Source organism: Chionomys nivalis, chromosome 7 (assembly GCF_950005125.1).
Source record: "Chionomys nivalis chromosome 7, mChiNiv1.1, whole genome shotgun sequence".
In the NCBI taxonomy this organism is placed as follows: domain Eukaryota; kingdom Metazoa; phylum Chordata; class Mammalia; order Rodentia; family Cricetidae; genus Chionomys; species Chionomys nivalis.
The window spans coordinates 44,610,477-44,631,876 of record NC_080092.1 but is presented as its reverse complement, the minus strand read 5'-3'; the positions used below and the strand labels follow the sequence as shown (position 1 = coordinate 44,631,876).

Sequence of the window (21,400 nt, the reverse complement as noted above, 5' to 3'; positions counted from 1 at the left end):
CTGGAAACAACAGTCTCACAGATGCTATATTAATCTAAAGCAGAGTCCTAAAATGATTTATCAGATAGTCTATGGCAACTACCAGCAATAACAATAATAATACAGAGCAGGCTTATTTCAAAACAATAGGGAGACAGGATTTGTTCTCACAACAAATGAATAAATATTTGGGGCGATAGGCATGTTAGTTGTTCTGATTTGGTTATTATACATTATGTACAGGTATTGAAGCACCACACTGAATTCCATAAGCATACATACTCATTGTGTGTCAATTAAAACTAAAATTAAAGACAAAGAAATTTAATCTTAAAAAAGGAAGGGGCAACCGGGCGGTGGTGGCGCATGCCTTTAATCCCAGCACTCGGGAGGCAGAGGCAGGCAGATCTCTGTGAATTCGAGACCAGCCTGGTCTACAAGAGCTAGTTCCAGGACAGGCTCCAAAACCACAGAGAAACCTTGTCTCGAAAAACCAAAAAAAAAAAAAAAAAAAAAAAAAAAAAGGAAGGGGCAGGCCAAGATGATATGATTTTTCCCTTTCAAAGAGTGTTCATTAACAGCTAGATCCAAGAAATTCAGACATTGGATTTTGCTCCTGGGAAGGTCCTTTACCGAGTTGAGCATCACACTGGTAACTCATGCTTACAACGCAGGCACTTGAAAGTGAGAAAAGAGAACTGTGGGTCTGAGGTCAGCTGAGGATAGGTAGTGCATCCCAGGCCAGCTGAGGCTACATAGCAAGGGCCTATCTCAAGTAAAAAGAAAAGAAAAAGTAGTTCGTTGTGTTCAGTGGGAAAGGAAGAAAACAGCAGACCATGCCACTGAACCCTCGAGTTCTGCCCCCGAGTAACTGGTGTGTAACTAAACCCAGAAGCTAATCTGCAACATTCTGAATTTGGCCCCGTCGTAATCATTGTATCTACCAACAAGGTTCAAACTTGAGAGAAGACGGTGGAATCTGCCAGAAATCTGCTTCTTAGGGAGGGCACTGTGCTAGATGACCGAGCATGAAAGTGTCTCCGCACGGCAGAGGTGAAGACAGAAGCGAAAGCCCTGAAATGTCACACTGCCCACATCCTTAGAGACCAAGGTGCAGAGTCTAATTCTAAAGCAAAGCACTCTTGAGACAGGATCACAAGACTGGTTGAACAGGAAGAGATTTTTGCCTTGACACGGGTCATGGGAAAAGACACGGAAATAATATTTCTGGTAAATTCCACCTGGGACTTCAGGTTAGGGCTATAGAAATCTGTTTTAAGATGGTGTGCCTGAAGGCTTGGGGGATGTTTGTCATCTGTCTGAAGGAGAATGAAGTGGTCAACAGAGTGTCGGGGAGACACGAGAACCGTGGCAGGAGGTATGACCTTAGCACAAACATGGGAATGGCTCCTAGGCGAGGTGAGTACTCTCCCCAAACTCCCGAAGAACTAGTCCTTTGCACAAGAAAACTAGACAAGTCCATGAAGTCTGGGTAACTTTAGAGGAGAGGACAAAGGCTCCTCCCTAAAGGACCTCACTAAAACATTTATTCTAAACCTTGCTGTTCAAAACCATAACGGGCTGCTGCGTGTGAGGGCTGAGGGCTTGGATGGTGAAAGGCTGGATAGTCAGGTTGAGCGTGGCACATGCAAAAAGATGAGCAAACTCTTAAGAGCGATGCGAAGACATTGCTTGTTGGCTGTGCAGTTTAGCATGTGGGTTAGCCCTTATCCATAACATCCATGACTGTTGAATGTTAGTTAGGGGTTTCTGTTGCTATGGAGAGAAGCCATGACCATGGCAACTCTTATAAGAAAAGCATTTACTTGAGGGGGCTCACTTACAGTTCGGAGGTTCAGTCTATCATGATCATGATGGGGAGCATGATTACGCCTTGCAGGCAACAGGAAGTCAATTGACTGTCACACTGAGGGAAGCTTGAGGAAAAGAGAGCTCAAAGTCCACTCCCACAGTGACACACCTCCTCCAACAAGGCCACACCTACTTCCTAACAGTGCCACTTCCTTTTGGGGGTCATTTTCTTTCAAACCACAATGATCTAATGAGGTAAACATAACACACGGTCCCAAGTTCAACAACATCCTGCCCAGACTAAGCCTAGCTCTAAGCCTCATTACTGGGTGGCCAGACTGACCATGAACAAGCTAGCTAACTGTCCTAGCACTGTCTCTTACTATCTAGCATGAGGACAGTATAAACATTTACACCATGAAGATGACGTGAACCAACACAGAGAAAACACTCCAGACACCGTCAAGTCCGTAAGAAATGCACAACGATGTGTTTGTGATTTATTATGATTCCTGTGCAGTCTTGCTATGCTCTGAAGAGCCCTGGTCATAAATCCTGGGTAAAGGGTGACAATGACCTGAGCAGACCCATCACTACAAGATTTCAGGGGAGGCTTTAGTGCTCAGACTTTCTGCATTTGTGCATGAACTGTAATGAGAAGCAGGCAGGAAAGTTCGTTCATTCAGGACCCACACAGTTCCTAGAGCCAGCTACCACCTTAAAACACCAACTCTGCCAGTCCTCACTGTTAGCAAAGTCTGGGAGGCAGATCCTAGAATCTAGGGAGCAGCCTCCACAGAGGACGGAGCAGGCTTCTCGGGCTCCTCTCCCAGATCCACAATCCGGATGGCGTTTTCCTTCTTAGACAGCCAGAAGGCAGCGTAGACTGGCTCTGAGAACTTGCAGTCAAACTTGTGGATCAGAGTCATGGTATCATACTCCACGCCGTAGAAGGAAAGGGTTCCTCCTGGGAAGCTGACGTAGATCCCGAGCCTCCGGAAAGGGTCAGCCTTGAGCGGGGTCTCTGTGTCGCTGTGCCAGGCTGTGAACTCCTTGCCGTTCCAGTGAACGCTCCAAGAGAAGTTGTTTCCGGAAATGCAGCTGTTTCGCTCCTCCCCTTTACGGTCAATGCCTTTGCAGGTCAAGCCGACGTAGGTGCCACCTCCAGAGATCTCCACTTCAAAGTAATACCTGTGCAGGTACAGGCTCTGCTGGGACAGCACCTGCCGCCAGTGCAAGAACCTGCTGGGAAGGTCCGGGTAAGGGTGCTCCCAGGGCGTGGTGTTGGTGACCTTGCGGTTGTCCTCCTGCAAGCGAAGGTACCTGTGTGCTGTGTCTGGGTCAAACGTGATGTCACATGCATCTGAGGAAACATAGAAGACAGCTTTAAACCCAGCTGCATGTTCCAGAAGGATGCTACAAAAAATTAGCTGACTGCAGTAAAGTTCCTTCTGCTGGGAGGTGAGATGAACTGTTGACTACCATGTCACTTTAAGCTCTGGCTGACATATAGACATTTGCTTGCATTTCTTATACACCACATGGTATTTGGAAATATGTTTCCACCATGGAATGGCTAAATCATGCTGATTAATGTGTAGCGTCATATATATCATAGGCCTTGCTTTTGTATATGGGTGGTGGGGATACTTCCTTTTTGCAAGTCTACAGTATGTATGTATGATACCGTATGTATGATAGGCCTCTTAAATGTGTTCTATCACAAAGCACGGCTTAGGAATGGGGCACTTTTATTGGTTGTGTGTGAATGTTTGCCTGCACGTATGTCTGTGCACCACATGCATGCCTGGTACCCTCACAATCCAGAAGAGGATGTTAGATCCCTGAAACTTGAATTGGACAATTGTGAGCTGCCATGTGGGTTCTAGGAATTGAACTTGGATCCTCTGGAAGAGTAGCAAGTATTCTTAACCACTGAACTATCTCTCCAGCCCTGATTGGTTGGTCAATTGCCTTAGAGTCTCACCACGTATCCTAGGCTGGCCTTGAGCATACCATTCTCCTACCTTGACCTCACGAGTGCTATGCTTAGAGGTTGCCAAGGTTATAGACATGTTCTACCATGTCTGGCTATAAATACAGTGCTTTTGAAAATGGTAACAGTTGGGTATGGGCACACATCTTTAATCTCTAATTGGGAAGCAGAGACAAGAGGACCAAGAGTTTAAAGCCAGCCTGGGCTACATACATGTGGAGACCCTGAGACAAAAATCAAAATGCTGCCAGACCACATCAATGCAATAATAATAAGATTTTGTCAAGGCAGACTTAAAAGTGACCTATGTGATAAATGGACAGTACATTTCAAAATGCCAAGTCATGAAATGCAAAGAAAGTCTGAGGGACTGATACAGACTGGAGAGGATTAAGAAAACATGAGAACATGGGTCCTGATTAGCTTTGTCAATTTGATGCAGCCTAAAGTTACCTAAGACGAAAGCCCCAACAGAATTGTCTCAATCAAATTAGTCTGTGGGCAAGTCTGGGGAGGTAGTATTCATTATTAATTGATCCAGGAAGGCCCAGCCCAATGTGGGCGCCATCAGCCCTCGGTTAAAATAAGCACGAGGCTATGATTAAACAAGCTGTCCAGCAGCATTCCCCGTGGTTTCTGCTTCAAGTCCCTGCCTTGAACTTCTGCCCTGACTTTCCATGATAGACTGTGTCCCAAAAAGGTAGGATGAGATAAACCCTTTCCTCCTCCAAGCTACTTTTGTTCAGGCTGTAGTCACAGCAACAGAAAGGAAACCAGAACACACATCTGTGTTCCTGAGTTCAACTTTGGGCCAATGTGGTGGTTAGAATGAGAATGCCCCCCACCCCCCAGGCTCATTTATTTGAATTTGTGGTCCCCAGTGAGTGGAACTGTCTGGGAAGGATTAGGGTTGTAAGCTTGATAGAGGAGAGGTGTCACTGGAGATGGGCTTTGGGCTTTCAAAAGGCCACGTTATTCCTAGTGTCTCTTTCTCTCCCTGCCTCTAGGTTGTCTCTCAATGTGTAAACTCTCAACTACTGCTGCAGTACCATGCCTGCCTGCTACCATGCTCCCTGACATGATGGTCGTGGACTCTAACCCTCCGAAACTGTCAACTCCCAATAAACACTTTATTTTATATTTTATAAACTGCCTTGGTTATGATGTTTTATCACAGCAACACAAAGTAACTAGAACAGCTAGGAAAAAAAATCTGCAAAGTTGTTAATAATATTGCAACAATGCTAATTTCTTACATGATGTATCATAGTTATGTATGACATCAACATTTTAGAGAAACTGAGTGACAGGAATTTTTATCCATTTTTTGTGTTTCTTAATTTACTTCAGGAAGAAATCTTTCAATTAGAGACTTTATATCGTTTAGGTTAGAAGAACCTAAATCCTCTATAAGACACCATGGTTCTTGCTTTGGAACAGCAATCCAGTGCCATCAGCATGCAGAAGGGGATACCTTTCACTACTTACATTGGAGAAACTCATCCCGGGTTCTGGGCTCAGGTTTTGAGGTCCTATACTTGCGCTGGACAATGGCAGACACTTGAGTTTTGATGTCATATTCCTCTAGAAAATCAGAGAGTTGTGAATAGCACCTGTACAGGTAACTGGGAGAACCCAAGAAACAGGCTGCCCTTGCCCAGGCTTCTGGAGGGTCTGGTGCCTGGGAACCTGGGCACACTCCATGTACCAGACAACCCCTACTGGAGAAGACCCCAGGCTGACACAGAAGCCACTCAAAACCCAGGCATCAGCAGCCTGAGAAGTCCCAGAAACACTGATGCAATATGACAGATTATGAAGCCGAGAGAAGAATCACTAATGGCCTAGCCAAGGAACGGCTTTGAAAGGCTTATTTCTCCCTTCCTTCCCAGAGTCCCTCTTTCCTCACCTTCCCTGGCAGACTCCTGGAGCTTCTCCTTATAGCTCTCCAGCAGCTGGATTAAGTGCAGGGTTGAGTCTGTGATGACCTTGCGGATGCCTGAGAGTTTATCCCGCAGCCCTATGTAAATGCTGGGGGAGGCAGCCTCTTCAGTCTTCTTAAATTTGCAGTACTCCTGCAGGAAGGAAACAGAGTCAGGCAGCTCTTCTCAGCATATCTCTTTCTGCATCTGTGAAATGGGCTGATGGCAATGTGTGCTTCACAGAGAAAGTCTATATAAAGTGTTTTCTATGCTTCGGGGCCCTACAGAGGAAGTGGATCTTCTTAAAATCAAGTGGGAAAATGGGTTTCTTTCTTTCTTCTTTCTTTCTTCTTTCTTTCTTCTTTCTTTCTTTCTTTTCTTTTCTTTTCTTTTTTTTTATTTCCAAAACAGGATTTCTCTGTGTAGCTTTGGAGCCCATCCTAGCACTCACTCTGTAGAGCAGGCTGGCCTCAAACTCACAGAGATCCATCCACCTTTGCCTCCTGAGTACGAGCGTTGGGATTAAAGGCCTGTGCCACCACCGCCCAGCTGGAAAGTGGGTTTCTTATTGTCAAAAGATGTATGATTACACACAGCTCCCATATATAAATCAGACTGAGGACCAAAGAGTAAGAACATTCTTACCTCGGTCATTTCTGAATTCTTTCTCTTTCCATAGCTTAAGTACAGGTTGTAGTAAGGATGGAAGAACCGGCTACTGCTGCTACATCTAGAGATTCCCAAGCCAACCCTCAGTCCTTGTCAACCCAATGAATCTCCATGTTTTCTTTGTGTTTGGAATTGCAAAACAAAGCAGAGAAAGAAAGAGACTATCCACATTTGTTTTTTGTTTGTTTGGTTAGTTGGTTGGTTTTGTTTTGGTTTTTGGTTTTTGGTTTTTTATTTGGTATATCTCACTCTCTGAAAGATTAACTATGGCTGTCTTTGGGTACTGAGGTTACAAGCATTTTTTTTTCATATATTTCTGATTTTCCCCGTATTTGATTTTCTGCAAATAGAAGGGAATTGTTTAAAAGCAAAAGCAAGAAATTGTTTGTATTTGAAATAGTAAAACTGAAAGAAAAGTTGCAGATTCTTTATTCCGACCTGTTGGTTTGGTAAGTGAGGAATATAATACCCTTGAGAGTTTGGGTGGCTTTTTAAAAATGCTTCACAGTGGTATCTAGTGACAGATCTAAAACAATGTGTAGCGTTGTCCTGCAAGATGGCATGGTCATTAGACCTAGGTTAACTGATTTATGCCTCCCATGTACATGATACGTTGTGAGACGGAAAATTCCATTCCCTTTGCTAAGCCCTCCTCAGTTACCCCAGTGGCCACAGCCCAGTCTGAAAAGCAGCGGGTCTCTCCAGTCCCACACTGCGATGCAAACCTCCGCACACCTGCCAGAGTCTGTCAGGAAACAGATCTCTGCGCTCTTCACTGCCCTACCTAAAGTCTTTCATGGTTGCACATTGGTCTGGCCGTGCCAGGCTCATCTTGCGTCACTGCAGACCCCACACCCATTCCTTGTCAAAGCGCCTTGGCTCCTTGAGCCAGTCATGCTCTGTCACAGTCTCGTCTTTGCACATGGTGGTTTCCATCTGGCGCCGCATACAGAACCTAGAACGTGAGTCCCCTTCCAGGGTCGTCCCAACTCTGCGCGATTCTCTCTGTCCCTCCTGGATTGCTGTTTCCTGATGAATCAAGCCCTGACTCTCCTGCTTCTACAGTTCCCTGTGTGAAAAGACAATCCCGTTCACGGGTGTGTCTCAGGCCGGATGCGAGGAGGGTCCCGGCCTCACCCCCAGCCTCCGTACCTCCAGGAAGAGCACAGTGTTGCTGATGGCGCCCAGCCTCTCCAGCTCCTGCTTGCTTTTCTCCATCTCGATGCTCCTGTACTCCAGGTGGGTCTTGATGCCATTGACCTGATTCAGGGCAGCCTGTTCCTTCTCTTCTAAGAACAGCATGACATCAGCCTGGGCCTTCCTCACAGCTGCAAGGAGTTCCCCAAACTTCTCTTCAGTCACCACCTTCACCTCTGACACTGACACCTGGTAGGGGAGGAGTGGGAAGCAGGAGAGACTCCGTCAGTCTTCCAGCATGGTCAGAGCACAACACCCATAACCAGGAAGCTGAGAAGTCCAAAGATTAAGGGACACCAGACCGTAAGAGACAGTTTTGTGTTTGTGGGAATTCTGGGTTCCTGGGAAAGTAGATGTGCTCTTCTAGGTATACACTAATTCTGGGGTTCTCAAACTTCCTAATGCCATATGTGACCCTTTCATACAGTTCCTCATGCCCTGGTGACCCCACCAACCATAACATTTTTATTGCTATTTCATAACTGTAGTCTTGCTACTGTTATGAATCATAATGTAAACAGCTAATATGCAGGACCCCCGTGAAAGGGTCATTGGACCCCAAAGGGGTCACGACCCACAGGTTGTGATAACCGCTGTCCTGATTGTCATAAGGGCAGTACTAGTGTTCAGTGTATTTGATAAATATATTTTGAAAGAGAGAAATGATTGTGCTGTTTTGTGTAAGCATTCTTAACCTTGTTTAAATTATGCCTTGTTTAAATGACCATTAGCTGAGCCAAAGGTGCCTCTGATATTCCAGGGTCTCTAGCAGGCAGTCCCCATGAAGGTTTAGAAAATGTTGGTGACTGTGGTACCCAAACACTTGCACATCACTGAGTGCACTTCCGGAGACAGTCCTGGATATAGATTCCTTTGTACTAATCCCCATATCCCCACCCAATAGCCCAGGGTCCATTCTCTGCCTGCCTCAGCATCTTCTACACCCCCACTGCCCACATAGATGAGGTCTCTCTCCAGGTTCTGTTTTCAGTTCTTCTAACTTAGGGCCAGGGCTAGGCCTACATCAGGCTTCCGAGGGAAGTGAAAGTAGCTGATGTCTTCAGGGAGGCACACAAGCACCCCACTCTCCAAGGAGGCAGCAACTCAAAATGAGTATCCTGGTCAGGAAAGGGCTGTCATGGTGCCGGTGGAGCCAACAGCTTTGGAAAGAGAAGGCAAGAAGGAAAGATGGCAGCAGATAGGAGAGCCACTGCCTGGTTCAGGCGGGACCTTGGAGTGAGATGCTGGGAGAGCACAGTCTCCAGTCAGTCTTTGTGATCTACGGCTGATGGAAGAAGGGAAGAGAGCGAGGGGCATCCTTCCTGGAGAGGGTCCTGAAGAGTATATGGAATGCCCACACACTCACTGCACGTCAGCTTTTCCATTATCTGCTGGTTTCCTCAGACTAGGGCTGGATAGAACGGGAAGCAAATACGCTGTGGTACCATTAAGAAAGAGAGAGAGCAGTTTCTCCAAATTCCTCCAGCCCAGACCAGGAAAAGCCCTGGGATAAGTGGTCATGTGCAGGATCCAGGGCAGCGTGAGGCAGTCTGGGGCCCTTGCTACCCGTCTGGTTACTTGTACGATGATATAGAATTATAAGCGCAGCAACCAGAATGAGTCAGTGCTGCTCTGTTGTAGACATTGGGGCAAACGTCCCATCTCTTAGCATCCACACTAACAAGAAGGCACCGTGATGCTCCCTGTCGCTGAGATGAGAAAATAGACACACCAGTGATTTGCCCCAAATCAGAGAGTTATGATCAGCATCCATGTGTTTGATCACAGCCATGGTTCAGATGCGGTTTGTCCATTTGCTGGGTTCCCAGCGTGTCAGGCATTGCAGTGGAAGGAAATGGAAGAGTCATAGAGGGCTCTGCCTGTACCCTCGGGAGGAACTGAGGTAGTTTTCCTGGGCCCCAACCCTCATGAGTTCCTGTGAAAGGGTTGTTATAAAAAAAAAAAAAAAAAAAAAAAAAAAAAAAAAAAAAGTGAGTCTTAGCTGGGCAGTGGTGGTGCACGCCTTTAATCCCAGCATTCAGGGAGGCAGAGACAAGTGGTTCTCTGTGAGTTTGAGGCTAGCCTGATCTACAGAGTGGGTTCCAGGACAGCTGGAGATACACAGAGAAACCTTGTCTCAGAAACAAACAAACAAACAAACGAAAATGAGTCTTGCTCTTCTGGCCTCTCTGTCTCTCTTCTGTATACATTCTTGTCACAACGGCATTAGCCACCATGAGACCCTCACAGAAACCGCCTTGTACACATACGATCATGAACCTCCAAAACTGAGCCAAACAAACTTATTTTCATTTACAAAGAACTCAGCTCAAGCATATATATGTATATATATATATATATATATATATATATATATATATATATCTCCATGGAATATGGACTCATCATTGTACACTGTCTCAGCACATGACTGGATTTCAATCTAATTGTTAAAGTATATTTTAATACTGAAAATAGACTATGAAAGAAAAGATGGAGGAATCCACCTTGGAAGACAAGTCAGTTTTGCTTACAGCCTTTGCTTTAAGGGGTTGGAGTGGGGGTTGTAGAGCTGTTGGTATCTCATCCAAGCTCCACATTAAGTAACTCTTTCCAGCTCTCTGGCTCAACCACCCTTCGCACCCATCAGGTAGTAGGAATCCATGTTTCATGAGTCACAGAAGCAAGTAGGAACTCCCTGTCCTGCCCACTCCCTATCCAGATTGGCTTTAAACTCTCAGCAATCCTCCTGTCTCAACCTCCCAAGCGCTGAGATTACAGGTGTGGGTCACCATGACAAGCTTGTATATGCTTTCTGAACCAGGGTATGTTTGCCTGGTAGGGGTGGAGTGTAGCTTTTCACTCAGAGATCCAGGAATTGTATGTACCTGGGCTGCTTCTATCACGGGAAGGTGGGCTGTCTGAGCAGAGTAGATTCCTAAGTCTTACATACTAGAGACTGGAGAAGAGTCAAGAATTCCTAGACTAGTAAGTGGTGTTAACACGACCAGTGCAGTGCCGCGCTGCTTGACTTTGCTTCTCTGGCTTATGGCCACTTTTTAAACAGACTCTAAATACAGGCACAGAAAAAGACATGGAAATCAATATGAGGGTGTCACGGGAAAAGAGCCTCCATAGTTACAATATGTAGGTTCCTCAGGAAAGAACAGTTATGTGAGGCTAGATGGCATTAGTCTGAAGACAAAATTCAAGGCCATATCCTTCCCCATTCCATCAGAGGCCATCCTGATGAAGGCTAGCCTAAGGATGGATGATATTGATGATGGATGATGTTGGTGGATGAGGCTTGGGCTCCTGCTGTGGCATCTCCTTCCTACACCTTCCCATTGGGAAATGTTTATTTGCATATTAATGAAATGTGTGAACGATGTTAATTACTTCCCAAGCCATGACAAATATGCAATGCAAATTCAGTAGTTAATGGTTTTAAAAATCTGAGGATGTGCACACACCCATTCAGAATGTACTGAATCATTCTCCGACAAGAAAACAACAATCCCATATTCTCCCATCCAGTCAATTGGAAGAGTCCGAGACAGTCTTAACATCTCTCTGTGTGTCTCCACATTCCTGGCGTATGAGGGCCATTGCACTATCTCTCTGGCCACCATGTCTTTATGGGAACTAAGTAGGAGTCAGATTAAAGAGCCATAACAGTGCCCTGTGGGATCCTCCAAATCATCCAGAACTTGCAGATCAAGTCTCTGAGACTTTACAGGAGCAACTTTTTTTCCTTCTTTAGAAGATACTGTCCCTTTAACAAAGAAAATGAGGTCTGAACAGAGGACACTGATATCTGATGTTAGAGACGGCCTAGCTTTTGTCAGAGCGTGCATCCCATGACATCTTGCAGCCATGCAGGACCCAGAAGAGAGAGGCAGGACTCTCTAGGTATGTCAGTTCCCTGAGGCCCCTGGAACAAAGGGAGTCCCAACATCCCATAGGTTTTCATGGAGAGCAGGGCTAAGTGCTACACTGTGACCTAACCTGACTTAGCCTACATGCCAAGGGGCATGAAGGGAAGCACAAAGTAGGACCATAAACCTATCCTGCAGCTGCAAGGGAGAGGCAGGGCTTATCAGCTGTATGCCTTGAGAAGGAGAGACTGCAGGGGTGTGGCCTTACTTCTAGGAGGTACAGAAAACACAGTAGTTAGAAGGTCTGTGACCTAACAGCTGTTGGTAAGGAAGGTTTTATCCTTCAACTCCTAGTTAATTATAAACATTCAGGAGACAGAAATTAAGTTGGATACTAGTTTAGAACAAATTTATAAGTGAGTGGGTAGGTGATGGATAATTAGATGGATAGATGGGTGGATGGATGGGTGATGGATGGATGGATGGATGGATAGATGGATAGGTAGTTGGGTGGATGATGGATGGATGAATGGATGGGTAGATGGATAGGAGGATGGGTGGATGGACGGATGGATGGATGGATGGATGATGGATGGACGGATGGATGGATAGATGGATAGGTAGATGGGTGTATGGATGGATGGATGGATGGATGGAGGGAGGGAGGGAGGGATGGATGGATGGATGGATGGATGGGTAGATGGGTGGGTAGATAGATGGATGGATGGGTAGATGGGTGCATGATGGGTGTATGAATGGATGAGTAGATGGATAGGAGGATGGATGGATGGATGGATGGATGGATGGATGGATGGATGGACGGACGGACAGGCATGTAGATAAATAGATGAGTAGGTGAATAGGTAGTGGATAAAGTGTGGGTGACTGGTGGAGAGTCAAGTAGACAGAATCATTCATTCTCAGCATGCAAGATGATATTTCCAATTCAGTGCCACAGGGCAGGTGTCCTACATTCTCCTCCGAGTGGTGACTCTTGGCTTGTCATCAGTGAGAGGTATTTATGGAACTTACTATTGGGAAATTGAAATCAAACCAGAAGAGACTAAAGCTAAGTTGCCTGTCATAGCGCTGGCCTCACCAAATGCCACTGACTAATCTAGGAGTTCTTGATTCTTTTTTCCAGCTTCCAGCAGATCAGCTTACTGGGATAGAAGAAGCCAGGGGACACAAAGTTCCTGGAGCTCTGACTAAACACCTCCAATCACAAGCGCACACACATTTCCGTTGGTTAAGAAAACATATAATCCTGATGTGCTGGTGTGTGTCTGTAATCCCAGCAGCACTTGAGTGGCTGCTGCAGGAGGATTGCTAAATTTGTTCCTACCTGTTCGACATAGTGAGTTCTAGGCTAGTGTGAACTACAAAGTGAAACTGTCAAAAGAAAGAGAGAGTGTGTGCCACCCAAGAGGAAGGGGAGAAAGAGAGAGGGAGAGAGAGAGAGAGAGAGAGAGAGAGAGAGAGAGAGAAACTGTTAGTTCAAGACTAATCCGGGTGTATTTCATATTATTAAAAGGTGAATCATTTAACCAGTTTTAAAACTTAAGTCAATTTTAAAAATATTCTTACTATTATTTTATGTCTGTGGGTCTTTGCCTGCATTTATGTCTGTGTACCACATGCCTGATGCTCATAGAGGCCAGAAGAGGTCATTAGATCCCCTGGAATTGGAGGTAAAGACAGTTGTGAACTATCACATGGGTTCTGGGAATTGAACTGGAGTCCTCCTAAACAGCATCTGGTACTCTTAACCCCTGATCCATCTCTTCATCCTGCTTACGTCAATTTTATAAGAAATCCTGACAAGGTGAAGGCACCTCATAATGTGGCCAACTGTGCCTACTACTTTCAATTGCTGAGACCTCTACTGGATCTTTAACCCATGTCCTATAGTCCCAAATGGGTCTTGCTACCCCTGCAGTGGCAGCCGAGTATGCTGAAGCCAGAGAGGTCACCCGAGTCAGCCTTACCAAGACAGACTTATGGTTGGCTTGGAGTCTGGCAATGGCGTTTTCATTCAACTTGAGCTTCTGTTCCAGCTCCAGCTGCATGCACCGAAGGTCAGCCTGAGGAGGAAGAAGGAGAGAATTCAGGAGCAAAGAGTCTGGTGTGTACAGATAGTCCCCAAGGACGATAGCACTTTCTGTCTTCCGCATCCCTGCCTCTCTGCCCTGGGAGGAGAGCATGACCTTTAAAGCTGATCTCAGAAACCACCCTAGAGGCACAAAGGGACAGACAGGTGTTAGTGGCCTCCTGGGACTGCGTGAACTGTGCTGAGATAAGGGTCATTTATGTCCCGCTCATAAATGCATAGAATCTGCATTCTGTCTGTGTCCTGAGAAGTTTGTTCAATTTGTCAGGCAGAGGACATCTCAGGACAGAGTAACATTCAGGCTGAGTCCCGGTTACTGCTCACCACTCTCATCCGGGTCTGCAGTGAGAGAGGGCCGTGAGCGGGTAGGAAAAATACGCAACTTGTCAAGGAAATTAGCATGAGAAATTAAAGATGCAGACAAGAGTGTTCTAAATGATCTGCAGTCAATAAAGGGGTTAGCCATATCGAAGAGAAGCCTCGCTGGTCTGCATGGGACATTGAGAAAGTGCTTTGAGAGCAAGACTTTTCATCGAAAGGGCCCGGTTTTGAAGATGCAAATATACTTGAGAGGCTCTGAACTGAGGCTGTCACAGCAAGGCTTCTCCGCTAGGAAACAACTGCCTGGTGACTTATCTAAGAAGATTCAGCCAGTGATGAACACAGGGCCCACTACAGCTGTCGTTCAAGGAGCTGAGCTACACCTTGAGCTGCCAGTAGAGCCAGGCAACCCCACCCACATGGTCCTGGTTTTACAAACATGATAATGCAAGAATAAGAGGATCGTGGAGGGTTGCACCAGGATTCCAGAAAGTTAGTGCGGTCAGGCAGTGTATGGCAGAGACCCTGACGGGGCACCGTATGAAGGGGAGCTTGTAAGGAGGAGCAGCGGCGGGCTGTGCCCCACCGCCTGGCTAGCTTATACCCTGAAATAACAACACACAAATTGTATTAATTAAACACTGCCTGGGCCATTATATCTAGCCTCTTCTTGGCTAACTCTCACATATTAGTTTAACCCATCTCCATTAATGTGTATTGCCACTTGACTATAGCTTACCTGCGTGAGTCTAACCAGTGTCTGTCTCGGAGAAGAGAGCCATGGAGTCTGCCACACTTCCCTTCTTCCCAGCATCCTATTCTGTCTACTCCACCCACCTAAGGGCTGCCCTATCAAAAGGCCAAAGCAGTTTTTATTCAACCAATGAAAGCAACACATAGAAAGAAGACCTCCTACACCAGAAGCTGAAATTGGGGACATTCCAGAGTCATAAGATATCTGTGGAGGAAAGCTGCGGACATGGAACGCAACCTGCCCAGGAAAAAGGCTGTGTGTGCTGCAGTCAGCAGAATAGGGGGTTCATCTGGAACCCAGATGATTCCATCCCAGCCTCAGAACTGGGCATGAAGCTTTAGGATATGCTTTTAACCCTGCTTTGGCTTAATTTTTCCTTGTTATGCCCCATTCCACCCTTTCGGGGTGAGAATATTTACTCTGTCCCTTGTTTATCAGAACCGTGTAAACTGCATTTGAGTGTACAGAAGCCCACAGTTAAGAGATTGCCTTTAGCCTGACAGTGGTGGTGCACACCTTTAATCCCAGCACTTGGGAGGCAGAGGCAGGCGGATCTCTGTGAGTTCAAGGCCAGCCTGGTCTACAAGAACTAGTTCCAGGAAAGAGATTGCCTTTAGTCTCGGAAGCCACTTTGGACTTTTGAACAGTACTGTGACTATTGAGGACTATGGCACTTTTGAAGTTAGAATGACTGTATTTTTCATTATGATATAACCATGTACCTGCGGGGGTCAAGGATAGACAGAATGTTGTGGTTTGGAAGTGAGATGTCTCCCAGAGTCTCATGTGTTTGAATACTTGGGTGCTGGAAATCGAAGCTGAGTCATCCAGAAGAGCAGCAAGTGTCCTGAACTGCTGAGTCATCGCTCCAGGCTTTGCTCTGTGTGGCCAGCTGCCCAAGCCCCTGCCACCTTATCTTCCCACCATGACAGACTGCACCCCTCCTAACCTGTAAAGCAAAAACTCTACCTTCCTTAAGCTGCTCTTTGTCAGGTATCCAGCCAGAACACCAAGAAAAGCCACCGACATCTATGCATTTCTTATTATTTCACAACATAATGTCTCTAAATATACATTTCTTTACCTGGGAGATAGGGATACAATGTCTACTTCTCAGGTTGAGATAACAAACTAAGTGAAATTAATAAGATCTCTACAGAGCCAGGTACACTGTAAGTGAGCCGAAAGTCAATAATGTCATCCTTTCTGTGATCGGTCACCACCATGTTTGCTCCCATAGCTGCTTTCTATTCTTGCTCTGTGTTTGCACCTGGAGGCAAGTTCTGCCCTCCCTACCCCACCCAGGCCCAAGTCAAAGCAAGTGCCTGCCTGAGAATCTTAGGTTTGCCTGTCCTGACTCTTCACTCTTGTCTCCTGGGCTCAGAGGACACCATCATCTGCCAAAAAGACAATCTGCCAACATAGAGTACCTAAGCACAAACCTCAGAGGAACTGCCACTTTCCTACATCCTCAGTGAGACAGCAAAACACACACACTTAATAAGCAGCTCTCTCAGTACTTTTAATAGCTTTGGTCTGTGTTTCCAACCAAGTTTTTATGCCCAATAAACCTCAGAAGTCATAAATTAAGCATCTGGCTGCTTTCCCACAAAGCCTGGGGGAGTTTCACACTTCCCTTCATCCCTGCCCCACCACACACACACACACAGTGAAGGAACAACTGTAGGCAGAACGTGGAGACATTGTGGAGGGCCCGCAGGCAGACTTTGCTAAAATCCTAGGTCTCTGGAATAAAGCTGAGGGTACCTGCGTCATGGCACCCTGACGCTTGAGATCTGATGCCTAGGAATGGGGAGTGGGGAAAGGAGAGGAGAGGTGCCTTGCCTATTTGAGGACAATCTTGGAACCTTTTGCAATGACCCAGTCCCGGGGTCGAGGAAGGAAAGGCGAGCTGCTCGTTTGAAGGAATCGGAAGACACACACCAGAGCATGCCCTAGCAACCTGGTTCATCTGAGCAGCGATACCACAAGGGTGTTTTGAAGCCATTATCCCTTCGAGAGACACCTAGGGTATCCAGCAAGGGGCTTCTCGGGCCTCTGCCCTCAAACTTCCATAAAAAAAGAAAGGGATGCCTCGCACCAAAGGAGGACCCCTCTGAGTCACCAGGAAGGAAAGCACTCTCGATTACCACAAAAGGCGGGGCTGTCTGGGAGTCTTGTGTCTCCAATTATTCCTGTTCCTAGAAAATGATGGGCTAAGGAAAAAAAGAGAAAGAAGAGAGAGAGAGAGAGAGAGAGAGAGAGAGAGAGAGAGAGAGAGAGAGAGAGAGAGAGAAAAGAAAGAAAGAAAGAAAGAAAGAAAGAAAGAAAGAAAGAAAGAAAGAAAGAAAGAAAGAAAGAAAGAAAGAAAATAAATGAAGGGCTTCCTGAGACTCTGACCTCAGAGTCCCCTAAGAGAGTGGCCCTGCTCTCATCCAGGCCACAGCGCAGCCTGAGAGCTGGGCAATGCTACCTGGGAGCCCAGACAGCCGGGTCTTCTCGCAGAGCGCACAGAGTAGGCGAGCACTGGGAAAGGAGCTGACTGGAGTTTGAGGCCTTGTTCCTGGCTGGAGGATCTTGTAGCGTCTTTTAGTTTCTGCTCTGCTGCAAGGACAACTTTCCTTTAGGATGACAAGAGTTAGAGCTGAACTGTGTCTCCATTCCTCCGCGGCTGGACCGGGACCTGCTGCATGCCAATAAGATCAGCTAAGCCACACACTCCTGGCTCTTGGAAAGCGAAGTGGGATAGTCTGGTGCTTATGAGTAAGCAAGTTATATAATACTGACCCCAAGGACCTCGTTTGGGTTTCCGTGAGAAATTATTACCCTGCATGGCCCTGTAGCACCTATGGACTCCCAGCAAACAGACTGGGTAATGGCGGGTGAGAGTTCAAAACCTTCCAGTTCTCAGATGGTTGGTACCTTCTCTTCACAGATCCATCTTGTGTGTACAATCAGGGTCCATCTTGACCTTCTGAAATCAATACTAAGTTTGAGCTGGTGGCCTGGAACTAGTGGTCTTCAAAGGCCTAAGGCATGGCTTAACTCAGGCCTTCCCTCTCTGAGGAGCACTGGCCTGACTTCACTTCCAGGCCGGCTCCCCACTTCAAACACGTAGAGTTGTGTTGCCCCAACCTCTTGGTATGCCATGAAGTCATAGTATGTGTCATACCTTCCTGTGCCCAAATTCCCTGAGGGCACACAGTACAGCCAGCGTCCCACTTAACCCATCAAGTGCACTCTGAAGAGCAGGAGGGAACCACACACACTTTGGGGGGCAGAGTAAAAATAACAAAAGGAGTCCCAAGAACTTAAGTTTCACACACACACTCATGGGCTGGGGGCTGGGGATGATAGCAGAGATGGAGATCTCATTTCCACGCTGGCAGGCGTGAGATTCTGACAAGATCAAAGTAGCCTCAGGACAATGAACTAGAGCCGAGAAGAGCATTGAGGTCTGTTAGGAGCAACTGAGCTCTGGAAGTTCATCAGGATGGACCAGCGGTCAGGTGCAGCCAGCTCTCGACGCCTGGTTTTCATCATCATTCTAACCGGTGGGAATCATGGGCATGTCAGAAAGGACTCACACACCTGACGTCACTCTGTGCCCTCCCAACTGACCTTACTTTGCCATTTCCTGTACACAACATGCCTGCACGAGTTATTAGCCCTTGGCTGGTTCCAGAGTGACCTTCAGAAAGTGAGTTTACTTGCAGGAGGTGTAGGCCAGCTGAAAGGGACACTGAGTCTCTGGAATCTTCAGTATGTCTAGTTAAGTCTTTCAAAACAGTCCTAATGGTGCTTGTCTCTTCGAGGTACTGTCTTATGAACTGGGGGCTCTTGGGCTCCTTGTAATAAATCTTTTGCCTTCTAAGACTTGAGCCGCTCAGAGTGTGGCCGAGCCTTCAGAGTAAACTGTCTCTCTGGATTAACACTAAGGACACGGGATGGAAAGGACAGTCAGGGCTGTTACACAGAGAAACCCTGCCTCTAAAAACCAAAACCAAACAAACAAACAAACCAACCAACCACAATAAGTTGGGAGGGGACATATTGTGACGAGGTGGAGGGGGATGGGAGGGGGTACATATAATCATATTTCATTGCATACCTGAAGTTAGCCTCTGCCTCCACATGCATAAACACATATATAGACCCACATACACACAGACTCCCACATATAAGATAAATAAATATTAAAATTACAATATTGCAATTTGAGTTTTCCCTCACATTTCTCCACTAAGGTGGCATTCCAAAAGCTTCCCTGCCTCACTCACCTGTGTGAACTTGAACAAGGACAGTAGAGACAGTCAGAGCTGTCACAATAATTACTGAAATTTCTGATGGGAAAATGCACAAAAAGGCCTTTGAAGCGGCAGTACCCTTCAAGGGCTATTTCCCTCAGTTGGGCGGGGTCCTTTCCTCAGATGCCTTTGCTGATTTCTGAACTTTCCTTACAGGACTTCCCTTGATAGTGGAAACACAAGACACAGTTGACAAGTAGCTTCCCGAGCCGGAAATGGTGACTCACTAGTATCTGGAATGCAGAACTTTCCAGAACAACGCCCAGCAGGACTAGAGAGAGTCCACCTCTGGTACCCTGGTGAGGAAAGTCCTTTACCCAGGCACCTCTTCCCTTTACTGCCCAAGAGCACGTGGCCCTGTCAACTGTGAGCAGTGCACAGAAGGAACGGCCTTGGGTGTGAAGCAGGACCTAGGGAACAGGAGTCAATCCCACTTCCTGCTGGGAAAGACTCAAAGTGGGAGCAAGAAGGCAGGTGAAGCTGCGGAGTCCGTGCCCCGAGACCTCATCGGGGGTTTTTTGGCTTTAGGACAAAGGTGAGCAGTGCTCCAGAAATGGTTTCTTCATCTGATGGAAGTAAAGTGTCAGACTTAGAGCACAGTATTTCCCCGCCACTCCCGATAACCCTATCTGGTAAGAAACTTTTATTTGCCAGTAAGTTAAGTCGTCCTTGGCATTAACCTCAGTGTGTGTTTCAATGCTGTTATCTTGGTTGTTTGTTTTTTTTTTTTTTTTTTTTTTTTTTAACTCCACTGCAGCCTTTTAGACTGGCTTCTTTTGCAGTAAAAAGAAAAAGAGAAATGAAGTTTGAGGTTTATTCTTTTCTCTTGGACTTCCGCTAAGGTTTGTATTTTGTGGGCTGATAGCGTCTGTGGCTCACAGATCCTGCAGGGAGAAATATCACCCTCCTGAGGCAAAACTTCTACAGCCCACACCCAAATACACGTTACCAAACACAAGAAACGGGAGGAAATTCCCATGCAGGGACACAGACAATAGAGATTGCACCGCACCGGGGACACAGAGATGGGGACAGTGACCCGCTTTTGTTTCCAAAGCCACCGGCTATAGATATTGACTTACACTAGACCAACACCCAAGCACTACAAGCTAAAGTTCTTGTCTGTGAACTCAAAACACAAAGTGACATCCAAAGAGCCAGGCATGGCAGCATGTCCGACCCCTGCTTGGGGACACCGTCTCCCACTGACCCCACCCATGTGAACAGACCCCATCACTCACCTCTTTGTTCCTGCGGGCTACATCCAGGGAAACGGTGTTGTGACCCCTGTGCTCATCCTCGCCACATTCCTGGCAGATGCACTGCTGATGTGTGTGGCAGAAGGCAACCAGAGGGCTGTGGTGAAGAGGGCAGGTCCGCAGATCCTGGTCCTTTGCAGGTTCCGTCAGCTGGTGGCTGTGCAGTTTGCTGTTCTCCTGGTGTGGCCGCAGGTGCTCCTCACAGTAATTCACCATGCAGGTCAAACAAGACTTCACCGCCTTTACTCTGCTGGCCCCAAGACAGAAGTCACACAGGATCTCTCCCTCTCCCTCATCACCAGGAGCACTGATCTTTGCGGGATCACAGCTCTGCTCCTGGGTTTCTTCTCCTGGCTTCCCCAGAGAGTCCACGTCCTCTTCTTGTACTGGGATAGCTGACCCAGGGTCTGGGCCAAGAGGGGCCAAAGGGTGAACGGTGATCCCAGGCAGTGGCCCTGGGGCAAGCAGCTCCAATTCAGCCATCTGGAGGCTCTGCGGACTAAGGCGTCCTTCCTCTGCCCCTTGGCTCAGGAGCTGTGTAGCCCAAGTCAGACCAAAGAGCCACGCCCAGCTGATTGCAGCTGCCCTGAGACATTAACTGTTTCCTCCCTCCCTTCCTCCCTCCCTCCCTCCCGAGGAAGCTCAGTTACTCAGACCAGACCGGGCTCCTCCGGATTGGCCAGTAGCCAGCTACAGTGACAAGGCGGCTAGATTTTCAGGCTCAGGACATCCTTTTGGCTCTGAAGTCTCTTCACTGGTTCAGACTTCTCCCACTCCTAGCCCAGCCCAGAAACTTCTATTCTTATGATGGAAATAGTTGGTCTTCCAAAGGCTCTGCGGGAGACCACGTGTTCCTGTGGGTCTGGAAAACAGCAAGAGGAATTCCCAAGTTCTTTTGGAAGCCTACGTGGATTTGAGTGTTCCCACAAGCCATATTTTGCTTTGCATGTTTTAAAGGGATCCAAAATGCACAAACTTTGACAGTAGAGCAGCTGCTTACCCTAAATGAGCCACCAGCTTGGTCCCCCACCACCACAAAAACTATGACCTAAATAAATAAATAATAGCTTCTCTTGCTTTTAATAACTTGCTGACGAGCTGACTTCTATTTTATTTTTGTTTATGTGTGTGTAGGTTTGTGTGTATAGGTGTGTGTGTGTGTGTGTGTGTGAAAGACAGACAGACAGAGAGACTGA

General features: G+C 46.8%; 1 protein-coding gene across 1 annotated transcript; it reads right to left on the bottom strand.

Annotated features, from left to right (window-relative positions):
- Positions 1 to 505: 505 nt before the first annotated feature.
- On the bottom strand, positions 506 to 20,748 carry Trim16 (tripartite motif containing 16). The gene is made up of 6 exons (XM_057774852.1): positions 20,187 to 20,748; positions 13,442 to 13,537; positions 7,531 to 7,764; positions 5,697 to 5,862; positions 5,276 to 5,371; positions 506 to 3,154 (listed from the first exon to the last, which is right to left on the bottom strand). The coding sequence occupies exons 1-6, from the start codon at positions 20,685 to 20,687 to the stop codon at positions 2,571 to 2,573; spliced, it is 1,677 nt and encodes a 558-aa protein (XP_057630835.1). The 5' UTR covers positions 20,688 to 20,748; the 3' UTR covers positions 506 to 2,570.
- Between the last annotated feature and the right edge of the window lie 652 nt (positions 20,749 to 21,400).